We start from the raw sequence: 26,398 nt of genomic DNA on the forward strand, positions 1-26,398 counted from the left end.
TATGTGACAACACACTGCCAATCCTGTAGTAGGCTAGACTGATCAATGCTAAAAAACACCATATTGTGCGTCTCTCCTAAAGATCTTATTACACCTACATATAATCAATAAGATCATTGCTAACTGAATACTTGTCAGCGATGATGGCAGTGTAATACTGCCGCCATTTACCCGATGAAAGAGCGGTAATTGGAGGTTTAAAAATAATCGTTTGCCGGCGGCAGATCGTGCTGTGTTGGGGACAAGCGATGGCATAAGTGATCACTTCTCCCTATACTAAGGAGGAGATCGATGCATGTAATAGCAGTGGTCTCCTCCACTAGCAAGCAGGCGTTTGCTGGGAAGGAACGCTTCCCCTTCCAACAGTTGCCTGCAGAATCTGTAGGTGTAATAGGGCCCTTATGCAATGGCAAATGCTAAGCTACAACAGAAAATCAGTGTTTTCCCCATATGTTGCCCTAGTTTACACAAATGTGACTGGATTTGATTGGAAATTGTTGTGACCAAGATGGTATTTTTTTGTGTTGGTGAAGAAATTAGCGTTACAGGGGAAAAGGAGAGAGGACTCCTCTTACCAAGCATTGACAAATATGATCACTACAAAGAAGACATACAGTGTAAAGTCATCAGACCCTTTAACTTTTTCATTTTTCCACATTTCGTTATGTTGCGGCCTTGTGCTAAAACAAAAAAAAGTTACAAGTTTTTCCTCAATTATAAATGTGCCCCTTAATCCTACGAATGGGAAATCCTTGAACTCAGCACCGCATGATGCTGAGTCAGGAGCTAAAAAGAAGGAGAAAGGCCCTTTCACAGGTTCCAAGTTTTTCCTCCATCATTCTGCACTCAATACCCATAATGACAAAGTGAAAATGAAAATGTTAGAAATCTGCTAATTTATTGAAAAGGAAAAACTAAAATATTGCATTGATATAAGTATTCAGACCTTTTACTCACGACTGAAGCACCTTTGGCAGTCTTTCTTGGGTATGATGCCACACCCGGATTTGTGGATTTTCTGCCATTCTTCTCTGCAGATCCTTTCAAGCTCTGTCAGTTTGGATGGGGACCGTCGGTGGGCAGCCTTTTTCAAGTCTCTCCATACATGATCAACTAGGTCCAAGTCAGGGTTCTGGCTGGGCCACTCAAGGACATTCTCAGAGTTTTCCCTAAGCCTCTCATGTGTTGTCTTGGTTGTGTGCTTAGGGTCATTGTCTTGTTGGAAGATGAACCTTTGACCCAGTCTGAGGTTCAGAGCACACTGGATCGTTTTCATTAAGAATGAACAGTCTTTCTGTCCCAGCCGCTAAAAATACCCCCACCAAACTTCATTGTAGGAATTGTAATGGGTGTGCCTGGTTTCCTTAAAACATGACGCTTAGAACTGAGGCCAAAAAGTTCAATCTTTGTTTCATCAGACCAGCGAATCTTGTTTTTTCACAGTCTGAGAGTCCTTTAGGGGCTTTCATTCGTCTTTTACTGAAGAGAGGCTTCTTTCTGGCCACTCTGCCATAAAGCACAGATTGGTGGAATGCCGCAGTGATGGTTGACCTTCTGGAAGTTTTTCCCATCTGCACACAGGATCTTTGGAGTTCAGCCAGACTAACCATTGGGTTCTCGGTCACCTCTCTTACCAAGGCCCTTCTCCCTGTACTTAGTTTGTTGGGGCAGTCAGCTTGAGGAAAAGTCCTGGTTGTTCCAAACTTCTTCAATTTAAGAATAAAGAAGGCCCCTGTGCTCTTGGGAACTTTCTGTTCAACAGAAATTTTGTGTACCCTTCTCCATATCTGTGTCTCCACACAATTCTGTCTCTGAGCTCTATAGGCAGTTCTTTCCTCTTCGAGGCTTGGTTTTTGCTCTGACATGCATTGTCAGCTGTGAGACCGTATATAGAGAGGGGGTATGTCTTTCCAAATCATGCCCAATCAACTGAATTTTACAGGTGTACTACAATCAAGGCCCCCAGAGCTAAATTTCAAGTGTCATAGAAAAGGGTCTGAATACTTATGTTCAAAGTTTTAGTTTTTTCTTTTAAATAAATTTGCAAACATTACTACAATTTTCTTTTCACTTTCTCATTATGGGGTATTGATTGCAGATTAATGGGGGAAATCTTTATTTTTTTTTCACAAGGCCTCAACATAACAAAATGTGAAAAAAGTGAAAGGATCAGAAGACTTTCCAAATGCACTGTAATCAATTCAGGGCAAAAACATCTAAAATACACAGGCAGCTCTTAATGTGGTCTGCAATCCTTTGCCTACTGGTTTACGATGTGGTAAAGTATAAATCTTAACTTTTTATGGGGCCTGATTTACTCATGCATTCACACTGTGGAACACATTTCAGAGAGCACCCCACACAAAGATATTCAAAGCATTGATGCACAAATGTGTCACATATATCTAAGAAATCCTGAAATCTTTAGACTCTTGGGGAAACTGCAATAGTGTATTCTTCTTCAAAGCGGCAGTTCTAAAGCAACAGGAATTTAGGGGAGGTTTTATCATCCCCCTACACATCCTTTCCAGCGTAAAAAGGTCACAAACCGCAGGTTTATGACTTTTTAAATGCCAAAGCGCCTAAATCTAGGTGCAAATGGTGTTTCTACACCACATTTGTCATTTTCTAAAAACAGGGATAGGCAGGGCAGAGCCACCAGCCACGGTACATTTATCATTATTTTCACCAGTTTACTGTCCCAAATGATGACTGAAATCTACGCCAGATTTGAGCTAGCATAGATTTAATTCTAGGAGCATGGACTGCTGGAGGATACACCTAATTTATGATACATGCGCCTCATCATAAATTAGGAGCACCCACCGATGGCACAGGGGATATCAAGACCAATGCTGAAAATGCCGGTTTTGATTAATCTCCCTTTTACACTTCATAGTCACAATGCACCTATACTTGCCACACCTAACAGCACTATTTATTTTATAGGGGGTGGGGTGCATAGAACAGAGTGTAGGTTTGCAAACTACCACTTACCAGGTGGACCTCTGTGGTGCCAAAGCCCTCAAACATCTGCAGTGGGTACATCTGGTCTTTCATGACTCTTCTCTGAAGCATGTAGACATAACAAGTCTCTTAACATTTTGTTATAAATATTACAACGACTTGAGACATTGATATTAATGTGCATAAAACCCACACTTGGATTTAAGGTACCTATTTCAACTATAACATGTCTTCCCAGCAATAGCAACAAAAGTGCAGACTAGTCATTTACTAAGGATCACCATACTGAAAGCACTCACATTCATTGGACTTTGTATCGCTTAACATTTTTGGCTACCGCGCTATAGACACTTCAGCTAAAAAAGTTTACTAAGTTGATTAACCACTTGAATGCCTGCACCGATGGTAGCGAGCCATTTGGAATAGTTGTGGTCAAGTATTGAAGGCAAAAATTGAAAATCACTTTCATTTTGTGACAAGTAACATAATGTAAGATTCAAATGCTAAACATCTCAGCAACCTGTGCGTGTTCAACAAAAGCAGACTGGATGTTGGATGTTCTGGTTGCATTGTTCTGACAGATATAAGGCTTTTATAAACCAATGATGTGTGCAAAACCTGTACTGTTACTATAATGTTAGGACAGGGCTAGACCAAGTAGCTCTCAGAAAAGAGAGGCCGTGTTCTTCACTTGCACTGCTCATGATCTGTAAATTCATCCATTTCCAAGTCTGAGTCAAACAAGGAATGTCCTGTAAAATCAGTATCTGGCGTTTGAGAAATGCTGTTTTCTGTCCCTTCGTCATCAAAAGTCCCTGTCCTTGAATAAAAGCTGAAGTCTTGCAGGGGAGTATGTGTCTTGCTGTCTTCACCGCTGTCATCGGTTTCATATAGTGAGTTGTCATTGTCATCGTGCCACTCTGGCCAGAATTTCCTTCTTATTCTTTCACAGTACATGGCAAGATTGATAAGTTCCCCTGCAAAAGAGAATAACGCCATAAGGGTGTGTAAAAAGTGGTTTACCTACAACGGACTTAAACCCATGACCCTCCAAACATGTTATTTAAAGTCTAGAGCCACTTTTGACAAGGAAACATTTTTTAATATGAGAGTGGTTACTAGGGTTTAGCAAAGCCGGCTTCGACTCATAGATCAAAAGTCGTTTAGTTTATAACTTTGAGTGAATAGGTAGAGAGGGCTCACCTGTATATTCAAGAGCGGAACAGGGTGCTCCTTTCAAGAGGATTCACCCAATCCTCTAAAAAGGTAAATCAGAGAAAAAAGTGGTAGGGCACACCAATATCAGGTACCACACGGATAATAGATAATGTAATGTATTATTTTATTATATTATTGGTGATATACTTTTAACAACCATTCATAAAATATCAGAAAAATATTATAAAAATTCCATAAAATTTCATGTAAAATATTTAAAAAACTAGTACATATAAGAATTATTATAATATATAGCTGCAATAGTACATACAACAATATAACTCCTATACTTTATGCTGATAATTCAACTATATGTATGCCAAAGTGCGTTTGAAGAGGTGATTGATATCTTTCCAAGTGGGTTAAATAACCCTTTCAATGCTGCTGTATAAGAGAAGAGTTTATCTGTTTAGATAGAGTCTTTTAAATAGTCACAAATTTGCAACTGTTGCGACTCAACAGTCGCAATCTGTATTAGAATGTTACACTGTTGCTGGATTTAGTAATGAAGTGCCGAAGCTGTTTGTACTCACAATTTCTGCTGTAGTGATGTCGGCTATTACTGCGTCACAGGTGGCGTCCCACGTGTGATAAGCAGTGGTTATACAAATACCAGCGTGTACAGATAATGCGGCTTTTAGGATCTTCGGTGTATTGCCGGGCTGTATTGGAGATGAATCAATTATTCAGCAAAGGTGGACGATGTCACAAGGCTGGCTCTCCAAACAGGCAAATATCCGGCTTGTCTCCGCTTATTCACAAAGAAAAATCACCGATCCTTTACTTCTCATTCTTTTCCTTTGGGCTCTTTAAATCCTCCGGTGCTGTACTCTATTCCATGGGACAGTTACCAAACGCGTTTCGGAGTTGGCTACGACTCCTTCATCAGTGGCTAAAATCTCCATGGAAATGACCAACTTTTATACACCTCAATCATGTGTGAATTAAATTAATCAGCTTGAGAACGGAAGTGACATACCGTCCCTCTCTGATCCAATTTGTGGATATATACCTTACTAATTCAGTATAAAATCAATAAAAATGAATTAAATATATGCGGTTTAAGTATATCATTAACAAAATTCACATATGTCCATATAAACATGTATCCGCATAAGCATAAATGCACATAGATACAGCTCTAGCGATTTGCTCTGTGTTTTCTATTTCACCTATAATCATAATTATAACTATACTTATATTCTATTCACCGTTTATAATCTGCATGTTCCGGTCTGTTCCATACTATTTTTCTATACTGATAAAAATACAGACCAATAAATGCAAATAATGTCGCAAAAAACCGCATCATGTTTGTGCAGTCCTAATACTATACTCTATGTATTGCGGTTTCAATGCGTTTTTAGTTTTAATTCCATATTATTTCAATCTCAATCATTATCAAGTCTATCTGGACAGTTCAATTTCATTAAAACACTTAAATATAGAACCAATATATAAACCTAATATGTTAAAAATATAATAAATAATAAACATGATAAATAAAAATATTTTTATTTTAATTTATATATAAAAATAAAATAGTTAATAACCATGTATATCACCATAATAGGACTCATAAATATTTAATTTTATTTCCATTTTTTTAAAAAAAATTTTATTAAAAAATTCTAGTTTTAATTGAGGAGCTTCAACAAGTGGATATTAGAGGGGGGAGTCCACCACCAGGGGAAGACTCGGAGATATAAAGTACTCACGAGTCTCTCCCTGGTCGGGGCACCCCCCCCCCCCCAAAACACATCTATAGAAATCCATATATTTCAATTTCAGCATTTAGTCCTGCTGGTAATAGGGTATTAAAATCAAAGATATATCTTGATTCAACCCTAGACATTTTCTTGATGTGATCTCCACCCCTCCAATCTGTTTCTATTTTTTCCAAGGCTGAAAAAACCAATCCACTAGGGTCTTGGTTGTGTATAAGTTTAAAGTGATTAGACAAAGTATGTTTTATATAGCCTTTCTTTATATTAGAAATATGTTCTGCTACGCGGACTTTCAATTGTCTCTTAGTTCTTCCCACATATTGTTTTTTGCAAGGACATTGTATAACATAGATAACGCTATTGGTGTTACATGTAAGAAAATCCTTAATTATATGTTGGTGCCCATTTGTTGTAGATGTCACTGCTAATGTTTTTTTAGGAAATCTAGTGTTTTTGCACCCCATACATTTTCCACAACGAAAAAAGCCTGTAGTATTTGTCCATTTCTGTATAGATGAATCCGTTTTATTTTTATTAATTTTTGGAATGGTTGGTGCTACCATAAGTGCTAAATTAGGGGCTTTGGTAAAAATAACTTGTGGAAAATCAGGAATTAATTGGCCTATTATTTTATCTTTATTCAGAAAATGCCAATGTTTATTTAAAATATACCTCACTTTTTTATGTTGAGTATTAAACGGGACAATTATTCTTATATTTTCATCTTTCTGTACTTTTATTTTTGTATCAAAGAAAGATTGCCGGTCCAATTCTCTCACTTTATTTAGTGCTGTATCCAAAACCTCTGTTGGATATAATTTCTCCAAAAATTGATTCTTCATATCTACAGCTTCCTTTTCAAAGACTTCTATTTTTGAACAGTTTCTCCTAATTCTTCTAAATTGTCCTGTAGGTACATTTAAAAGCCATTGTGGCAGATGACAGCTATTATATAAAATATAGCTATTCTTAGATGTTGGTTTCCGAAATGTGTTACAAATCAACCTGGACTCCTCTATTTTAATTTCTAAATCTAGGAATTCCACCATTTCTTGACTGGTCTTTCCTGCAAACCGTAGATTATAGTCATTTTTATTTATTTCCTCCAAAAATCTATCTAATGATTTCTGGTCATTTTTCCATATAAACAGGACGTCATCGATATACCTTTTCCAGAGCACCAGGTCTGTCCCCAGCTTGGGATCAATAACTTCTCGTTCCCAGTTGGCCATAAATAAATTGGCATAGCTGGGGGCAAACCTGGTGCCCATTGCAGTACCGCATATCTGCAGATATATGTTAGAATCAAACCAGAAATAGTTATGGTCCAAAATATATTGGGTAGCTGTCTGCAGATATTCAATCTGTTCTATGGGTACCTGACTATTTTGTTGTAATTGCTGCCCCATAGCTATTATTCCTTGTTTATGATTTATTACAGTATATAAAGACTGCACGTCCAATGTTCCTATAATCCACCCAGGTTCATATTGTATCTTCTCAACCATATCTATTACTGACGTGGTATCCCTTATATATGATTTAATGGTTTTAACTACTGGCTGCAATAATTTATCTATATAATGTGACAGATTGGCTGTCAATGAACCAATACCAGAGATTATTGGCCGCCCTGGTGGATTTACTGGATCCTTATGCAGTTTGGGGATGCAGTAAAAAACTGGCAGTCTGCATTGGCTATTAGTGATATAATGAAATTCTTGTTGGGATAAAATGCCTGTTTTCTGACCTTGTTCACATAATGTTATTAATTGTTTGTGAAATTCTACAGTGGGGTCAGTACGTAACTGCTTATACGTTATTGTATCCGACAACTGTCTTATGCATTCTTGGTTATATTTTTCTTTATCCCATACCACAATTGCTCCCCCTTTATCTGCCGGGCGTATTATTATTTGTTGGTCCTTTTGTAACTGTTTAATTGCCTGTATTTCGGCTTTTGATAAATTATTGTCTCTACTTTGATTTATCTTTATTCTCCTAATGTCAAATTCTACAGCCTGTCTAAAGGCCATCATTTCCTCACCAATTTCTTGGCGTGGGTATTTAGCTGATTTGCTTTTCACATCTGTATGTATATATTTTCGGCTTTCTACTAAAGGGCCTCCATTTACTATAGGATTTTTGATGAAATATTTCTTTAAACATAATTTTCTAATATACTTTTCTATACCAATCATTGTATCAAACTTGTTTAATTGATTTGATGGTGCAAACTTAAGGCCTTTATTCAACAATTTTATCTGTGAGGGAGTGAGGGGAGTTGTGCTCAAATTTACAATGGCATTTGTATCTTCTAATTGTAATGGTGATTGTGATTGTGATTTCTTCTTTCTAGATCCTCTACGTAGTGCCCTTTTTCGTGTCTTTGTGATTTGTGTTGGTGTCTTTGAGTGTTCTGGTGCTCCTCGTAACGTGCTACTGGTCGGGATTTGTGTTGTTGGTGTGTTTTGTGATAGTGGTAATCCGGATTGGTATCCCTGTGCCTCAAATTGTACCGATGTGTTGGTGATTCCATTTGTATGTGATGTGACTGTGGTGACCGTCTCGGTGTTTTTTGCCGTGATCTTACTTTGTGATGGGGTGGAGTTTGATCTAAAAAATGGTTCTCCGTAAATATTTCATATCTGTTGGAGGTTGGTATATTATATTCAGCTTGTTCTATATTATGTATTATATCTCTCTCTGTGGGTGGTTTTGTATGTTGACTATTGATTCTATTTTGTATATGTTTTTTCGGATCTTTTCTTGCATTTTTAGCATTAAAAATTTTTTTACTTTTTTTAGAGATTATATCATATTCCACTTTATCTATATTTTTACAAATTCTTTCTTGCCAAGATTTATATTCCTCATTTTTAGGTAAATTTGTCATAATCACTTTTAATTCTTCAATCTGGACTGTTAGTTGCTCCAAAATTTGAGATCTCCTCTTTATCACCATTTCCATTAAAACAATGGATTGTGTGTATAGGAAATCATCCCACTCTTTTTCAAAGTCAATATTGAGCAAATCATGTGCTGGGGTTTTGGATAACAACAGTCCAGTTGGTATTATTCCTTGTACAATATATTGTCTGAGAGCTCTAATTTCCCAGCGTTGTCTTAACTGTTTTTGCAGTAGGGTTTCTAATTCCCTAAATGTATCTGCTACAGATTTTTCATTAGATGAATTTATATGTCCTTCATCATCTTTATCAAACGTGAAGGCTTCCACCTTCAAACGTTTGTTCTCCATGTGGCTCCAAATATCCATTCTTTAAATAACAGGGAGCTCACTCTCAATGGGTGGTAGTAAATAATCAAGAGTGAATAGGTAGAGAGGGCTCACCTGTATATTCAAGAGCGGAACAGGGTGCTCCTATCAAGAGGATTCACCCAATCCTCTAAAAAGGTAAATCAGAGAAAAAAGTGGTAGGGCACACCAATATCAGGTACCACACGGATAATAGATAATGTAATGTATTATTTTATTATATTATTGGTGATATACTTTTAACAACCATTCATAAAATATCAGAAAAATATCATAAAAATTCCATAAAATTTCATGTAAAATATTTAAAAAACTAGTACATATAAGAATTATTATAATATATATGAATTATTAAGATAAGTTATATTGTTGTATGTACTATTGCAGCTATATATTATAATAATTCTTATATGTACTAGTTTTTTAAATATTTTACATGAAATTTTATGGAATTTTTATGATATTTTTCTGATATTTTATGAATGGTTGTTAAAAGTATATCACCAATAATATAATAAAATAATACATTACATTATCTATTATCCGTGTGGTACCTGATATTGGTGTGCCCTACCACTTTTTTCTCTGATTTACCTTTTTAGAGGATTGGGTGAATCCTCTTGATAGGAGCACCCTGTTCCGCTCTTGAATATACAGGTGAGCCCTCTCTACCTATTCACTCTTGATTATTTACTACCACCCATTGAGAGTGAGCTCCCTGTTATTTAAAGAATGGATATTTGGAGCCACATGGAGAACAAACGTTTGAAGGTGGAAGCCTTCACGTTTGATAAAGATGATGAAGGACATATAAATTCATCTAATGAAAAATCTGTAGCAGATACATTTAGGGAATTAGAAACCCTACTGCAAAAACAGTTAAGACAACGCTGGGAAATTAGAGCTCTCAGACAATATATTGTACAAGGAATAATACCAACTGGACTGTTGTTATCCAAAACCCCAGCACATGATTTGCTCAATATTGACTTTGAAAAAGAGTGGGATGATTTCCTATACACACAATCCATTGTTTTAATGGAAATGGTGATAAAGAGGAGATCTCAAATTTTGGAGCAACTAACAGTCCAGATTGAAGAATTAAAAGTGATTATGACAAATTTACCTAAAAATGAGGAATATAAATCTTGGCAAGAAAGAATTTGTAAAAATATAGATAAAGTGGAATATGATATAATCTCTAAAAAAAGTAAAAAAATTTTTAATGCTAAAAATGCAAGAAAAGATCCGAAAAAACATATACAAAATAGAATCAATAGTCAACATACAAAACCACCCACAGAGAGAGATATAATACATAATATAGAACAAGCTGAATATAATATACCAACCTCCAACAGATATGAAATATTTACGGAGAACCATTTTTTAGATCAAACTCCACCCCATCACAAAGTAAGATCACGGCAAAAAACACCGAGACGGTCACCACAGTCACATCACATACAAATGGAATCACCAACACATCGGTACAATTTGAGGCACAGGGATACCAATCCGGATTACCACTATCACAAAACACACCAACAACACAAATCCCGACCAGTAGCACGTTACGAGGAGCACCAGAACACTCAAAGACACCAACACAAATCACAAAGACACGAAAAAGGGCACTACGTAGAGGATCTAGAAAGAAGAAATCACAATCACAATCACCATTACAATTAGAAGATACAAATGCCATTGTAAATTTGAGCACAACTCCCCTCACTCCCTCACAGATAAAATTGTTGAATAAAGGCCTTAAGTTTGCACCATCAAATCAATTAAACAAGTTTGATACAATGATTGGTATAGAAAAGTATATTAGAAAATTATGTTTAAAGAAATATTTCATCAAAAATCCTATAGTAAATGGAGGCCCTTTAGTAGAAAGCCGAAAATATATACATACAGATGTGAAAAGCAAATCAGCTAAATACCCACGCCAAGAAATTGGTGAGGAAATGATGGCCTTTAGACAGGCTGTAGAATTTGACATTAGGAGAATAAAGATAAATCAAAGTAGAGACAATAATTTATCAAAAGCCGAAATACAGGCAATTAAACAGTTACAAAAGGACCAACAAATAATAATACGCCCGGCAGATAAAGGGGGAGCAATTGTGGTATGGGATAAAGAAAAATATAACCAAGAATGCATAAGACAGTTGTCGGATACAATAACGTATAAGCAGTTACGTACTGACCCCACTGTAGAATTTCACAAACAATTAATAACATTATGTGAACAAGGTCAGAAAACAGGCATTTTATCCCAACAAGAATTTCATTATATCACTAATAGCCAATGCAGACTGCCAGTTTTTTACTGCATCCCCAAACTGCATAAGGATCCAGTAAATCCACCAGGGCGGCCAATAATCTCTGGTATTGGTTCATTGACAGCCAATCTGTCACATTATATAGATAAATTATTGCAGCCAGTAGTTAAAACCATTAAATCATATATAAGGGATACCACGTCAGTAATAGATATGGTTGAGAAGATACAATATGAACCTGGGTGGATTATAGGAACATTGGACGTGCAGTCTTTATATACTGTAATAAATCATAAACAAGGAATAATAGCTATGGGGCAGCAATTACAACAAAATAGTCAGGTACCCATAGAACAGATTGAATATCTGCAGACAGCTACCCAATATATTTTGGACCATAACTATTTCTGGTTTGATTCCAACATATATCTGCAGATATGCGGTACTGCAATGGGCACCAGGTTTGCCCCCAGCTATGCCAATTTATTTATGGCCAACTGGGAACGAGAAGTTATTGATCCCAAGCTGGGGACAGACCTGGTGCTCTGGAAAAGGTATATCGATGACGTCCTGTTTATATGGAAAAATGACCAGAAATCATTAGATAGATTTTTGGAGGAAATAAATAAAAATGACTATAATCTACGGTTTGCAGGAAAGACCAGTCAAGAAATGGTGGAATTCCTAGATTTAGAAATTAAAATAGAGGAGTCCAGGTTGATTTGTAACACATTTCGGAAACCAACATCTAAGAATAGCTATATTTTATATAATAGCTGTCATCTGCCACAATGGCTTTTAAATGTACCTACAGGACAATTTAGAAGAATTAGGAGAAACTGTTCAAAAATAGAAGTCTTTGAAAAGGAAGCTGTAGATATGAAGAATCAATTTTTGGAGAAATTATATCCAACAGAGGTTTTGGATACAGCACTAAATAAAGTGAGAGAATTGGACCGGCAATCTTTCTTTGATACAAAAATAAAAGTACAGAAAGATGAAAATATAAGAATAATTGTCCCGTTTAATACTCAACATAAAAAAGTGAGGTATATTTTAAATAAACATTGGCATTTTCTGAATAAAGATAAAATAATAGGCCAATTAATTCCTGATTTTCCACAAGTTATTTTTACCAAAGCCCCTAATTTAGCACTTATGGTAGCACCAACCATTCCAAAAATTAATAAAAATAAAACGGATTCATCTATACAGAAATGGACAAATACTACAGGCTTTTTTCGTTGTGGAAAATGTATGGGGTGCAAAAACACTAGATTTCCTAAAAAAACATTAGCAGTGACATCTACAACAAATGGGCACCAACATATAATTAAGGATTTTCTTACATGTAACACCAATAGCGTTATCTATGTTATACAATGTCCTTGCAAAAAACAATATGTGGGAAGAACTAAGAGACAATTGAAAGTCCGCGTAGCAGAACATATTTCTAATATAAAGAAAGGCTATATAAAACATACTTTGTCTAATCACTTTAAACTTATACACAACCAAGACCCTAGTGGATTGGTTTTTTCAGCCTTGGAAAAAATAGAAACAGATTGGAGGGGTGGAGATCACATCAAGAAAATGTCTAGGGTTGAATCAAGATATATCTTTGATTTTAATACCCTATTACCAGCAGGACTAAATGCTGAAATTGAAATATATGGATTTCTATAGATGTGTTTTGGGGGGGGGGGGTGCCCCGACCAGGGAGAGACTCGTGAGTACTTTATATCTCCGAGTCTTCCCCTGGTGGTGGACTCCCCCCTCTAATATCCACTTGTTGAAGCTCCTCAATTAAAACTAGAATTTTTTAATAAAATTTTTTTTTAAAAAATGGAAATAAAATTAAATATTTATGAGTCCTATTATGGTGATATACATGGTTATTAACTATTTTATTTTTATATATAAATTAAAATAAAAATATTTTTATTTATCATGTTTATTATTTATTATATTTTTAACATATTAGGTTTATATATTGGTTCTATATTTAAGTGTTTTAATGAAATTGAACTGTCCAGATAGACTTGATAATGATTGAGATTGAAATAATATGGAATTAAAACTAAAAACGCATTGAAACCGCAATACATAGAGTATAGTATTAGGACTGCACAAACATGATGCGGTTTTTTGCGACATTATTTGCATTTATTGGTCTGTATTTTTATCAGTATAGAAAAATAGTATGGAACAGACCGGAACATGCAGATTATAAACGGTGAATAGAATATAAGTATAGTTATAATTATGATTATAGGTGAAATAGAAAACACAGAGCAAATCGCTAGAGCTGTATCTATGTGCATTTATGCTTATGCGGATACATGTTTATATGGACATATGTGAATTTTGTTAATGATATACTTAAACCGCATATATTTAATTCATTTTTATTGATTTTATACTGAATTAGTAAGGTATATATCCACAAATTGGATCAGAGAGGGACGGTATGTCACTTCCGTTCTCAAGCTGATTAATTTAATTCACACATGATTGAGGTGTATAAAAGTTGGTCATTTCCATGGAGATTTTAGCCACTGATGAAGGAGTCGTAGCCAACTCCGAAACGCGTTTGGTAACTGTCCCATGGAATAGAGTACAGCACCGGAGGATTTAAAGAGCCCAAAGGAAAAGAATGAGAAGTAAAGGATCGGTGATTTTTCTTTGTGAATAAGCGGAGACAAGCCGGATATTTGCCTGTTTGGAGAGCCAGCCTTGTGACATCGTCCACCTTTGCTGAATAATTGATTCATCTCCAATACAGCCCGGCAATACACCGAAGATCCTAAAAGCCGCATTATCTGTACACGCTGGTATTTGTATAACCACTGCTTATCACACGTGGGACGCCACCTGTGACGCAGTAATAGCCGACATCACTACAGCAGAAATTGTGAGTACAAACAGCTTCGGCACTTCATTACTAAATCCAGCAACAGTGTAACATTCTAATACAGATTGCGACTGTTGAGTCGCAACAGTTGCAAATTTGTGACTATTTAAAAGACTCTATCTAAACAGATAAACTCTTCTCTTATACAGCAGCATTGAAAGGGTTATTTAACCCACTTGGAAAGATATCAATCACCTCTTCAAACGCACTTTGGCATACATATAGTTGAATTATCAGCATAAAGTATAGGAGTTATATTGTTGTATGTACTATTGCAGCTATATATTATAATAATTCTTATATGTACTAGTTTTTTAAATATTTTACATGAAATTTTATGGAATTTTTATGATATTTTTCTGATATTTTATGAATGGTTGTTAAAAGTATATCACCAATAATATAATAAAATAATACATTACATTATCTATTATCCGTGTGGTACCTGATATTGGTGTGCCCTACCACTTTTTTCTCTAGTTTATAACTTTGTTTGAATGATGTATGAAGACCCGTCTCCGTACAGCATTCAAATGTATGGGCTGCGCTGAGGTGAAATTCGAAGTCCAAAGTATCGCCAGACTTCGGTGAAGAACTTTGGACTTTGTTCAACTTGAAAACCATTTTAACCTTTGTACCTCCTGACGAAGCCTACGTGGCGAAACACGTGTCGAGGTTGAGGCATTTGGGGATCCATTGTCACAGCGAGCAGCAGCAATATGGGTATGTAATATGAGACTCAGTTGATGTCTTGACTGACGGAACTATTCAGTGTCAAGCAGTCATCATGATTATAGGCTTTGTCCATTAATTACACAATTATATAATGCCGAAGTCTGACATTCAACCTGAGTCCTAGACTGAGGAGGTTGTAAGGATTTTTTGGATAATTATGTTATATGTCTGATGTGATATGTTATTATTACTGTTATCCAGTATTAATTTCATTGTCACCTGACTCGTCATTATTTTGGTAACTGTGGCTGCTCAAGGTGCAATCCTCCTCCAATGCGATTCTCCGCATTGTTGAGCCCATTTTTCAGAGGCTCGCTTCTCTATATCCCATCCCTTTTGACTACAAGTGTTATTTATTCTTTGATGTAATTCAATAAAAGTTTTTTTTTTTTTATAAACAGTATCCTCGTTTTTGGTGTTTACTTTATGTTTCTTTCTGAGGATTGATGTGTTGCAATTGTGGGTTGTTGTAGGTTTAATTGAAAACCATTTTAAAACAGCAATCTGAAGTTGGCTTTGGTACCGACTGATACCTGAGTACCGAAGCAGACTTCAGGTTGCAGTTTTAAACCTATGCTCAGGATAGGTCATCAATATCAGATTGTCAGGTGTCAAACGCCCCACACGTTCAGCTGCTTGAAGAGACGGCAGCGCTCTTACAAGCACTGACTTCTCTGCTTTGTTTACCTGCTCGCAGCAATTGCAGTGGTAAGCAGGTACAAGTATAGTGTCCACATTCACTTCTATGAGACGACTCTGTAATATTCACTTGAACAGACAGAGCTGTCCCATTGAAGTGAGTGGGGATGCCATACTTGTAATTACACTGCTCAGCACTGCAATTGTTGCGGCAAGCAGGTAAACAGAGCAGAGAAGGCAGCGCTCATATGAGCACTGCCTTCTCTTCAAGCAATCTGATATTGATGACCTATCCTGAGGATAGGTCACCAATAGTAAAAAAGTGGAAATCCCTTTAAGTAAAAAAAAAATATTGCAATAAGTTTTAGTCTGTAGTATTCATTCATTGATTCATTTTCAGACCCCCTGATTTACAGTTTACAACCAACTCCTAATTTAAGACTTTTCTGATGTGGACTTCCGCTAATACATGCTGGATCTATGTGTCCATGATGCTGCTGTCTTCCCCCTGCAAACTGCCTTCTGTGTACTTTCCACTCTATCTATTGTACACCCTATGTGGGCTCTCCTCCTTGGACCCTTTAACTCCTCTCCCCACACATCTGCCATGTACAACCTCCTCCCCCTATCCTATTGCTAGCCAACAGCAAGAGAAAAGAGGGAAAAGCACAGAGAGGGCCATCAGAAACAGGAGCAGTCTGGTGGATTTATCAGATTCTGCAGGACCAGCAGGTAGGTGAAGGACATACACACACTGAAGAAGGAAAATAGTAGGACAGGTTTTTAATGCTATTTAGAAAGGCGCAAAATTTTGCATTTAGTAAGCAAATGATCAATAAAAATTATTTAGTGCAAAGGTGTCCATAGCCTTGCAAAAATCAAACTACAAATAGTTGTACATTGGATGGCTGCTTATTTCAGAGATGTTTACAACAAGAAATTCAGAGTGTATTAAATGCAAGCTGATGATGATAGATAGATAGATAGATAGATAGATAGATAGATATGAGATAGATAGATAGATAGATAGATAGGAGATAGATATTAGAGAGAGATATAGATAGATAGATAGATAGATAGATAGATAGATAGATAGATAGATATATAGGAGATAGACAGATAGATAGATAGATAGATAGATAGATAGATAGATAGATAGATAATACAGGGAGTGCAGAATTATTAGGCAAGTTGTATTTTTGAGGATTAATTTTATTATTGAACAACAACCATGTTCTCAATGAACCCAAAAAACTCATTAATATCAAAGCTGAATATTTTTGGAAGTAGTTTTTAGTTTGTTTTTAGTTTTAGCTATTTTAGGGGGATATCTGTGTGTGCAGGTGACTATTACTGTGCATAATTATTAGGCAACTTAACAAAAAACAAATATATACCCATTTCAATTATTTATTTTTACCAGTGAAACCAATATAACATCTCAACATTCACAAATATACATTTCTGACATTCAAAAACAAAACAAAAACAAATCAGTGACCAATATAGCCACCTTTCTTTGCAAGGACACTCAAAAGCCTGCCATCCATGGATTCTGTCAGTGTTTTGATCTGTTCACCATCAACATTGCGTGCAGCAGCAACCACAGCCTCCCAGACACTGTTCAGAGAGGTGTACTGTTTTCCCTCCTTGTAAATCTCACATTTGATGATGGACCACAGGTTCTCAATGGGGTTCAGATCAGGTGAACAAGGAGGCCATGTCATTAGATTTTCTTCTTTTATACCCTTTCTTGCCAGCCACGCTGTGGAGTACTTGGACGCGTGTGATGGAGCATTGTCCTGCATGAAAATCATGTTTTTCTTGAAGGATGCAGACTTCTTCCTGTACCACTGCTTCAAGAAGGTGTCTTCCAGAAACTGGCAGTAGGACTGGGAGTTGAGCTTGACTCCATCCTCAACCCGAAAAGGCCCCACAAGCTCATCTTTGATGATACCAGCCCAAACCAGTACTCCACCTCCACCTTGCTGGCGTCTGAGTCGGACTGGAGCTCTCTGCCCTTTACCAATCCAGCCACGGGCCCATCCATCTGGCCCATCAAGACTCACTCTCATTTCATCAGTCCATAAAACCTTAGAAAAATCAGTCTTGAGATATTTCTTGGCCCAGTCTTGACGTTTCAGCTTGTGTGTCTTGTTCAGTGGTGGTCGTCTTTCAGCCTTTCTTACCTTGGCCATGTCTCTGAGTATTGCACACCTTGTGCTTTTGGGCACTCCAGTGATGTTGCAGCTCTGAAATATGGCCAAACTGGTGGCAAGTGGCATCTTGGCAGCTGCACGCTTGACTTTTCTCAGTTCATGGGCAGTTATTTTGCGCCTTGGTTTTTCCACACGCTTCTTGCGACCCTGTTGACTATTTTGAATGAAACACTTGATTGTTCGATGATCACGCTTCAGAAGCTTTGCAATTTTAAGAGTGCTGCATCCCTCTGCAAGATATCTCACTATTTTTGACTTTTCTGAGCCTGTCAAGTCCTTCTTTTGACCCATTTTGCCAAAGGAAATGAAGTTGCCTAATAATTATGCACACCTGATATAGGGTGTTAATGTCATTAGACCACACCCCTTCTCATTACAGAGATGCACATCACCTAAGGGCTCTTTCACACTTGCGTTGTCCGGATCCGGCATGTACTCCACTTGCCGGAATTACACTCCGGATCCGGAAAAACGCAAGTGTACTGAAAGCATTTGAAGACGGAACCGTCTTCAAAATGCTTTCAGTGTTACTATGGCACCTAGGACGCTATTAAAGTCCTGGTTGCCATAGTAGGAGCGGGGGAGCGGTATACTTACAGTCCGTGCGGCTCCCGGGGCGCTCCAGAATGACGTCAGAGCGCCCCATGCGCATGGATGACGTGATCCATGCGATCACATGATCCATGCGCTTGGGGTGCCCTGATGTCACTCTGGAGCGCCCCAGGAGCCGCACGGACGGTAAGTATGCTGCTCCCCCGCTCCCCGCTACACTTTACCATGGCTGCCAGGACTTTAGCGTCCCGGCAGCCATGGTAACCATTCAGAAAAAGCTAAATGTCGGCTCCGGCAATGCGCCGAAACAACGTTTAGCTTAAGGCCGGATCCGGATCAATGCCTTTCAATGGGCATTAATTCCGGATCCGGCATTGCGGCAAGTGTTCCGGATTTTTGGCCGGAGCAAAAAGCGCAGCATGCTGCGGTATTTTCTCCGGCCAAAAAACGTTCCGTTCCGGAACTGAAGACATCCTGATGGATCCTGAACGGATTTCACTCCATTCAGAATGCATGGGGATAATCCTGATCAGGATTCTCCCGGCATAGAGCCCCGACGACGGAACTCTATGCCGGAAGACAAGAACGCAGGTGTGAAAGAGCCCTAATATGCTTAATTGGTAGTAGGCTTTCGAGCCTATACAGCTTGGAGTAAGACAACATGCATAAAGAGGATGATGTGGTCAAAATACTCATTTGCCTAATAATTCTGCACTCCCTGTAGATGGATAGATATATAGATAGATAGTAGGTAGATAGATACAGAGATAGATAGATAATAGATAGATAGATAGATAGATAGATATGAGATAGATACCCTGTTTCCCCGAAAATAAGACAGTGTCTTATATTAATTTTTGCTCCAAAAGATGCGCTAGGTCTTATTTTCAGGGGATGTCTTATTTTTCCATGAAGAAAAATACGGTACACATTTATTGTTGAACAAAAAAAAAGGAAATCAGAGGGGGGGGGGGATTACTATAGCATTTTAGTACCCCCTTCTGATCCTCCTGTGTCATTTTGATTCCCCCCTCTGATCCCCCTGTGTCATTTTAAATGATCCCCCCCACCCTGATCACCCTGTGTCATTTTAATTACCGTTTTTAGTCTCCCCCCCCATCTTCACCAGACATCCCCCACCTTCCATCAGATATTCCCCCCCCCTACCTGTCACCCCGTCCCCTGTGTGTCCGTGCCAGCCAAGTTGTGAGACTCCATCAGGGCACAGCGAGCAGAGGGCGGAAGAAGGCGGCAGCTTGTCCTGGCGGCGGCTGCGGCCAATCAGTGAGCTCCTTACATTCTGGGGTGGCTTGCTTTATAATCGGGGAGGCATTATGTCCGGCCGATGCTTTATAATCGGGGAGGCATTACGGTATGTTCGGCGGATGCTTTATCATCTGGGAGGCCTTATTTTCGGGGGATGCTTTATTATCGGGGAGGCCTTATTTTCGGGGGGATGCCTTATATTACAGCGATAGGCAAAACTAGAGGTACTTCTTATTTTCGGGGGATGTCTTATTTTCGGGGAAACACGGTAGATAGATAGTCAGGCATAAATTAGAAAGATCGATAGATAATTAGATAGATAATTAGAAAGAAAGATAGATAGACATATTGCAGGTTCAGGTAAAAAAAAAAAAACTTTTGGAAAATGAAACGATTACTTTTTCGTCAAAAACAAAAACATAATTAGTATCCCCACATCCATAATGACGCATACAATAAAATGAACACATTCCTTGTCCCAAATGCTGAACATAGTTTAAAAAAAAAGCCATAATTGTTTTGTTTATCTCACTTGACAAAAAATGCAATAAAAGTGATCAAAAAGTTGTACAGTATGTAGCACAAATGGCATCAATAAAAACTGCCTACCTTTCCTGCAAAATACGAGCCCTCACACAGCTCCAATGATAGAAATCTAAAACGTTTGGGTCTTTGAATTCAGCAACACAAAACAAATTGTTTAAAAAATACAGTTTTGCCATGAAAAAAAATAAGTAAAAAAAAATCTTGCCATGAAAAAAAATAAGTAAAAAAAAATCTTGTTATATCTATAGAAAAATTTCAAAAAAGTTACGGCTCTGGAAAAGGAGATGTGAAAACAAAACATATTGCTGTGTCCTGATCCACAATAGGCTGCATCCTTAAGGGGTTAATAAGCATAACAGCTGTTTCATGTATTTTCTAATCTGCCATGGTAATAGTGTATAAGTGACCATTAGTTAAAATTGTACCTTTACTATTGGACACTAGATGGCAGTGCAGCATAACAAAATGTAAATCGCATCAGGAGCGGTTTACCATAGTCAATGTACAGTATTGATGCTATGTTCTATTCACTATATGTAAAAAGGTAGAATAATAGACATCAGACAGTTTTTCAAATTTGCAGAGACACATTTCCATGGTTCCTATAAAAATCTAAAAAATTCAGTCTAGGTGTGAGAGTTAGGGTGAGTTCACATCTCTGCTATATTTTTCCGTTAGAGGACCAGGACAGTGGAAATATGGAAGTGCTCGATACAGACTCCACTGCCTACAATAGAGTCCGTTCAGTTTCTGTTGAGGAACTTATTTTTTTTTTACCAGACAAAGTAGTCCAGCATGCAGGACTTTCTTGTCCAGTCTTTTTGGCAGAATCTGTGACAGAGACCTCAAATGGAACCTCAAGCACAGATGTGAATAAGCCACAGGTCTATATGTATATGGAAGGTAATGGCTACACGTGACCTAGATGAGTATCTAGTCACAGAACACAACAAATCAGCTGGTTTATACTCCAATGAACTTGTACTACCTTTGATCAGCCTCTCTGGTCTTGTTCCTGGCAAGGTCCACATTGCCTGAGCCAAATGTCCAAAAACAGTAGCATCTAAGGTTGAAAACTTTGGTCCCATAAGGTACTTTTTATCACCTACAGAAAATAAAAGATTGCTTTAATGATTGAGAATTTGTCATTTAAAGGGGATGTCCAAGACCATAAAAAATCTTGGACAAGCCCTGCAATAGCGTAAAATTAAAAATCATGTTATACTCACCCCATTCTCCAGCTTCGCTCTCTGCGGCGCTAGCCTGGTCCACCTGCCACTGCCTGTTTACAAACCACAGCGGTGACATGCTGGTACATGACTGCCACAGCCAATCACTGTCCTTAGGATTCTAATACTAACTACAGTGATTGGCTGCAGCTGTAACATCATGTGCACCTGCACATCAGTGCATGTCACAGTGACATGCAGGTGCACGGCATTTGACTGCTGCAGACAATCATTGTCCTCAATGGATAGTGATTGGCTGCAGAGGCACATCACCGCTGTAGTATGTAAATAGGACCAGACCAGCCTCACAGAGAACAGAAATGAAGAAATGGGCAAGTATACCAAGATTTATTGTTTTAGGCTACTTCAAGGCTTGTCTGAGATTTTTAATTATCTTGTACATTAACACATTAGTGCATGATAGTAATTGATCTAGAAAAGGGTTTTTATAATAAGTAAGTAAGTATGGCCAAGCTCTAGAAAGCCCTATCACAAAAAGTAATGGCAGATAGAATAACAACATTTAAAAAAACATTTAAATGATCCTGAAAAAATATTTGAATGCTGTGTAGGGTCAGGAACAAATCTCCTACAGTGAAGTAAGGGGGTTATTTTGCTTTTTTCTGGTTAACAGCTAAACCTGAGAAAAATTGTAATAATTATTAGTTGAAATAAGTAAATACTAGTGTTGAGCGAGCATGCTCAGCCGAACATCGCAATGCTCGGCCGAATACCTTGTGTGCTTTATCAAGACTCTAATTACACTACAATCTGAGCCCCTGTGTGAGGCTTGGGCCTTTCCTACTGACTCCCTGCTTCCTCTGTGCTTGGATGGGGAGGAGGGCCGGGCCCGGGCGGTCTCCCTTCCCCCTTATACAGTCCATGTCCCACCCCGCAGTCAGCGTGCCCACCTAGTGCTCTCTGTCTGCTGGGCGCTTGTTGATTTGCTAATCAGCATTTAGCAGTGCTGACCCAGCGGTAGCAGAGCTCGCTGCTGATTGGCTAGCCTTGCGGTGCGCCTAGCTGGCCATACCACAGGACCGCTGCTGCTGGCTGGCCATGCTGTGAACTGACCTGACAAACGTGATCATCCTCCAGGCTCCAGCAAGACACAGTGCACACAGCAAGTCAGCAGCAGTGTGCACTGTGCACTGACATTTCTTTCAAGTAAAAGGTTAATGAGTTGGGCCCCGGGGCCAGGGGCCACTATGTATCCACACTAACTATAAGCAGCAGGCACAGTTTGTAAGGTGAGGCTATGGTGGCACACATAGGCACTACAAAAGGGTAGACAGCGCAAAGTTTCATGAGGGGGGCCATGGTGGCACTGGTACAGTTCATAAGGGGGACTATGGTGACACTGGTACTATTTATAAAGACAAATTTATCTTCATTTACACCAGTTTTCTGGTGCACATGAATCCAGAAATCTATCGCAGCTCTGAGCTGTGGTAGATTTCGGTTTAGGTGCACAGACTCCCGGAGGATGCACCTAATTTATGATAAGGTTTTTTCACTGAAAAACGGTGAGACAACTATATCTCTTGGATTTTTAGCATTCATTTCTGGGTTTAGTGTTAAAAGAATTGTGTGATATCCATTAACCTTGAAAAAAGTTTTCTCTACGATGCATTGTTGATGCGTATACTTTAATATTTAACAGACATGCTTGTTCCTGGGAAACGGGCCAGAATAACTTGAACTGCAAACTCAAGGACAAACACTGTAAGTCACCTGAATATGTGGATTTAATATTCACTTAAACACTGCTCATCTCAATGAAAGATGAAATTAAATTGCTATTACACAGCACTGAGAACATACCGGAGCCCGCGCACCTTGTCAAGGTCTCTCATAGTGGCACGGGTCCTAACGCTAATCTACCTGCGCCGTATGGGCAATTACAGGGGCTTTATGGGCTATTACAGGAGCATAAGGTCCGACACACAGCAATCGACTCCCAGTTACCTCCAGCGTGAAATCACACATCACACAAATTTTTGCAGTGTTTTGTGGAACGCACGCCGTATACCACCAACCATGAGGTATTCACCTTTAACTTGTTTTAATAATTGGAATGGGTATATATAGGGCAGCAGTTCCAGACACTAATCTGGACTGCATTATTCAGTTGGACACCATCTAAAGAGAGCGATTGCGCTAACGGCGATTGTGCCACTGACCTATTTTTGTATCTTTCTCTTTTTGACATCCCCTGATGAATCCAGTGATACCTCTTATCGGAGGAAACGCGTCGGGATAACAATTTATTTTCTTTTGGCTGTGCTGACACTGGGAGATTGTTTTCAGGGCTAGTATAACAGGGATAGCCACCGATAAGTGGGGTCGCTCCCTTGCAGTGTTCCCTCTAAGCTGCGCGGGTGGGCGGCCGCGCAGCAATTATTGTGGCCCCGCTCACAATTTTATAACGCCTGCTCACTCAGCTGTGCCGGCCCCCAGCTGATTCCCCTGTCTGTTTTGCAGGCTGACACCGCCCGCCGCACGGTCAGTTCATTTACAATACCTGACTGTGGGCTGCCGGTGGGCGGTGGCTAGTATTCAAATAGGGGGGCGGAGTCCCGGACCCGGTGGAGGCAGAGAGGGAGTGCGTGCTGTGCGGCGCAGGCTATGTTGACGTCACGTCACGTCGCATCTGATCTGAGTACCCTGCGCGCCTGGCCGTCTGCTAGCTGGTGAGGTGAGGGCATATAAAAAAAGAAGTATGTACCCCCCCTGTCCCACAGTGCTACGAATCCTCTGTTGTCCCCTGTATTACCCTGATACCCCTCAGTTATATAATATATCTGAGGGGTATCAGGGTAAATTATACAGGGGGTAATATAACTAGGGGTATCAGGGTACATGAGGGGTAATATAACTGAGGAGGGCTAGACTACTATCAGACATTATACAGGGGTAATATAACTTATCTTACCCCTCACCCCTGTATTATGTCCCTGATAGCCCTCCTCACTTATATTACCCCTGTATAATGTACCCTGATAGATACCCCTTAGTTATATTACCCCTGTATAATGTACCCTGATAGATACCCCTTAGTTATATTACCCCTGTATAATGTACCCTGATAGATACCCCTTAGTTATATTACCCCTGTATAATGTACCCTGATAGATACCCCTTAGTTATATTACCCCTGTATAATGTACCCTGATAGATACCCCTTAGTTATATTACCCCTGTATAATGTACCCTGATACCCCTCAGTTATATAATCTAACTGAGGGGTATCAGGTTAAATTATACAGGGCGGGGTAATATAACTAAGGGGTATCAGTGTACATTATTATACAGGGGTAATATAACTAAGGGGTATCAGTGTACATTATTATACAGGGGTAATATAACTAAGGGGTATCAGGGGACATTATTATACAGGGGTAATATAACTTAGGAGGGCTATCAGGGGACATTATACAGAGGTAATATAACTTATATTACCCCTGTATAATGTACCCTGATACCCCTTAGTTATATTACCCCCTGTATAATTTACCTGATACCCCTCAGTTATATTACCCCTGTATAATGTCCCCCATAACAGTGTGTCCTCCACAGGTCCCCCATAACAGTGTGTCCTCCACAGGTCCCCCATAACAGTGTGTCCTCCACAGGTCCCCCATAACAGTGTGTCCTCCACAGGTCCCCCATAACAGTGTGTCCTCCACAGGTCCCCCATAACAGTGTGTCCTCCACAGGTCCCCCATAACAGTGTGTCCTCCACAGGTCCCCCATAACAGTGTGTCCTCCACAGGTCCCCCATAACAGTGTGTCCTCCACAGGTCCCCCATAACAGTGTGTCCTCCACAGGTCCCCCATAACAATACCCAAAGGAAAAAAACTATTTTAAAAACCTGCTGTTTCTCTAGATGGCCTTATGTTTATGGTAGTGGTAATAGAGTCTCAAGGGTCTATAAAAGCAGCTACACTATTTTTACAGACCTTTGAGACTCTATTAACACTACTATTAACATAAGGTCATCTAGAGGAAAAGCAGGTTTTTAAAATTCTTTTTTTTTCCCCCTTTAGGTGTTAGAGCAATCTAATGAAAGTTATGTTTTAACACCTAAAGAGATGAAAAAATAAATAAAAACCTACGGTTTCTCTAGATGACCTTATGTTGATAGTAGTGTTAATAGAGTTTCAATGGTTTGTAAAAATAGTTGCTTTTATAGACCCTTGAGACTATTACCACTACTATCAACATAATGTCATCTAGAGAAACAGCAGCTTTTTTAAATTATTTTTTTCCTTATTAAAGCAATCAAATGAAAGTTATGTTTTAACATAAGGGTCAGAAACTGGGTTTTGTTTAGCCTCTTGGTTATTAGTTTTTCTATGTAAGTTCTCTGGATCAAAGATTTTTTTTCCCTGTATGGTTTATATATGGAGAGCAATGTCCAGTGATAACACAGAGGACTATACTGTATATTGTACCGGATGGTGCAGGGGTTTGTATGCTCTTTGAAGTGACAATTATCTTAGGTTTTCATATCGCCCACATTTGATGGCGCTGTGCCCAGCTCTGAGCCGATCCCGCTCAGCAGCTGCGAAGGCTTAGAGGGAACACTGCTCCCTTGGGGGTGATTCTCCCGCATATAGGCGGGAGACCTCTCCGCTTTTAGGCAGGGCCTCACTAGTTGGCTAGGGATATTAATTCTCCCAGTTACCTACCCTCCCTGCATAAGGAGAGTCAGTGATTGCATTACTTTTTCAGTATACCTGCAGTGAAGATCTACCACTCTGTTCCTGTGGACTCTTCAACCACAAACACGTTTATTCTGGTGTGGCACGATACAT

The 26,398-nt window shown here is 38.8% G+C and overlaps 1 protein-coding gene across 1 annotated transcript in view; it reads right to left on the minus strand.

Moving 5' to 3' along the window:
- Window positions 1-3,597: 3,597 nt before the first annotated feature.
- Window positions 3,598-26,398, minus strand: part of FAXC (failed axon connections homolog, metaxin like GST domain containing) — a 63,801-nt gene continuing 41,000 nt past the window's right edge. The window contains exons 5-6 of the mRNA XM_040426830.1: window positions 21,337-21,453; window positions 3,598-3,944 (exon numbers count right to left, since the gene is read on the minus strand). Coding sequence (XP_040282764.1) covers window positions 3,655-3,944; window positions 21,337-21,453 — 407 coding nt within the window. The 3' untranslated portion in view covers window positions 3,598-3,654. The remainder of the gene's footprint in view (window positions 3,945-21,336; window positions 21,454-26,398) is intronic.

Source organism: Bufo bufo, chromosome 4 (genome assembly GCF_905171765.1).
Source record: "Bufo bufo chromosome 4, aBufBuf1.1, whole genome shotgun sequence".
Lineage (NCBI taxonomy): Eukaryota > Metazoa > Chordata > Amphibia > Anura > Bufonidae > Bufo > Bufo bufo.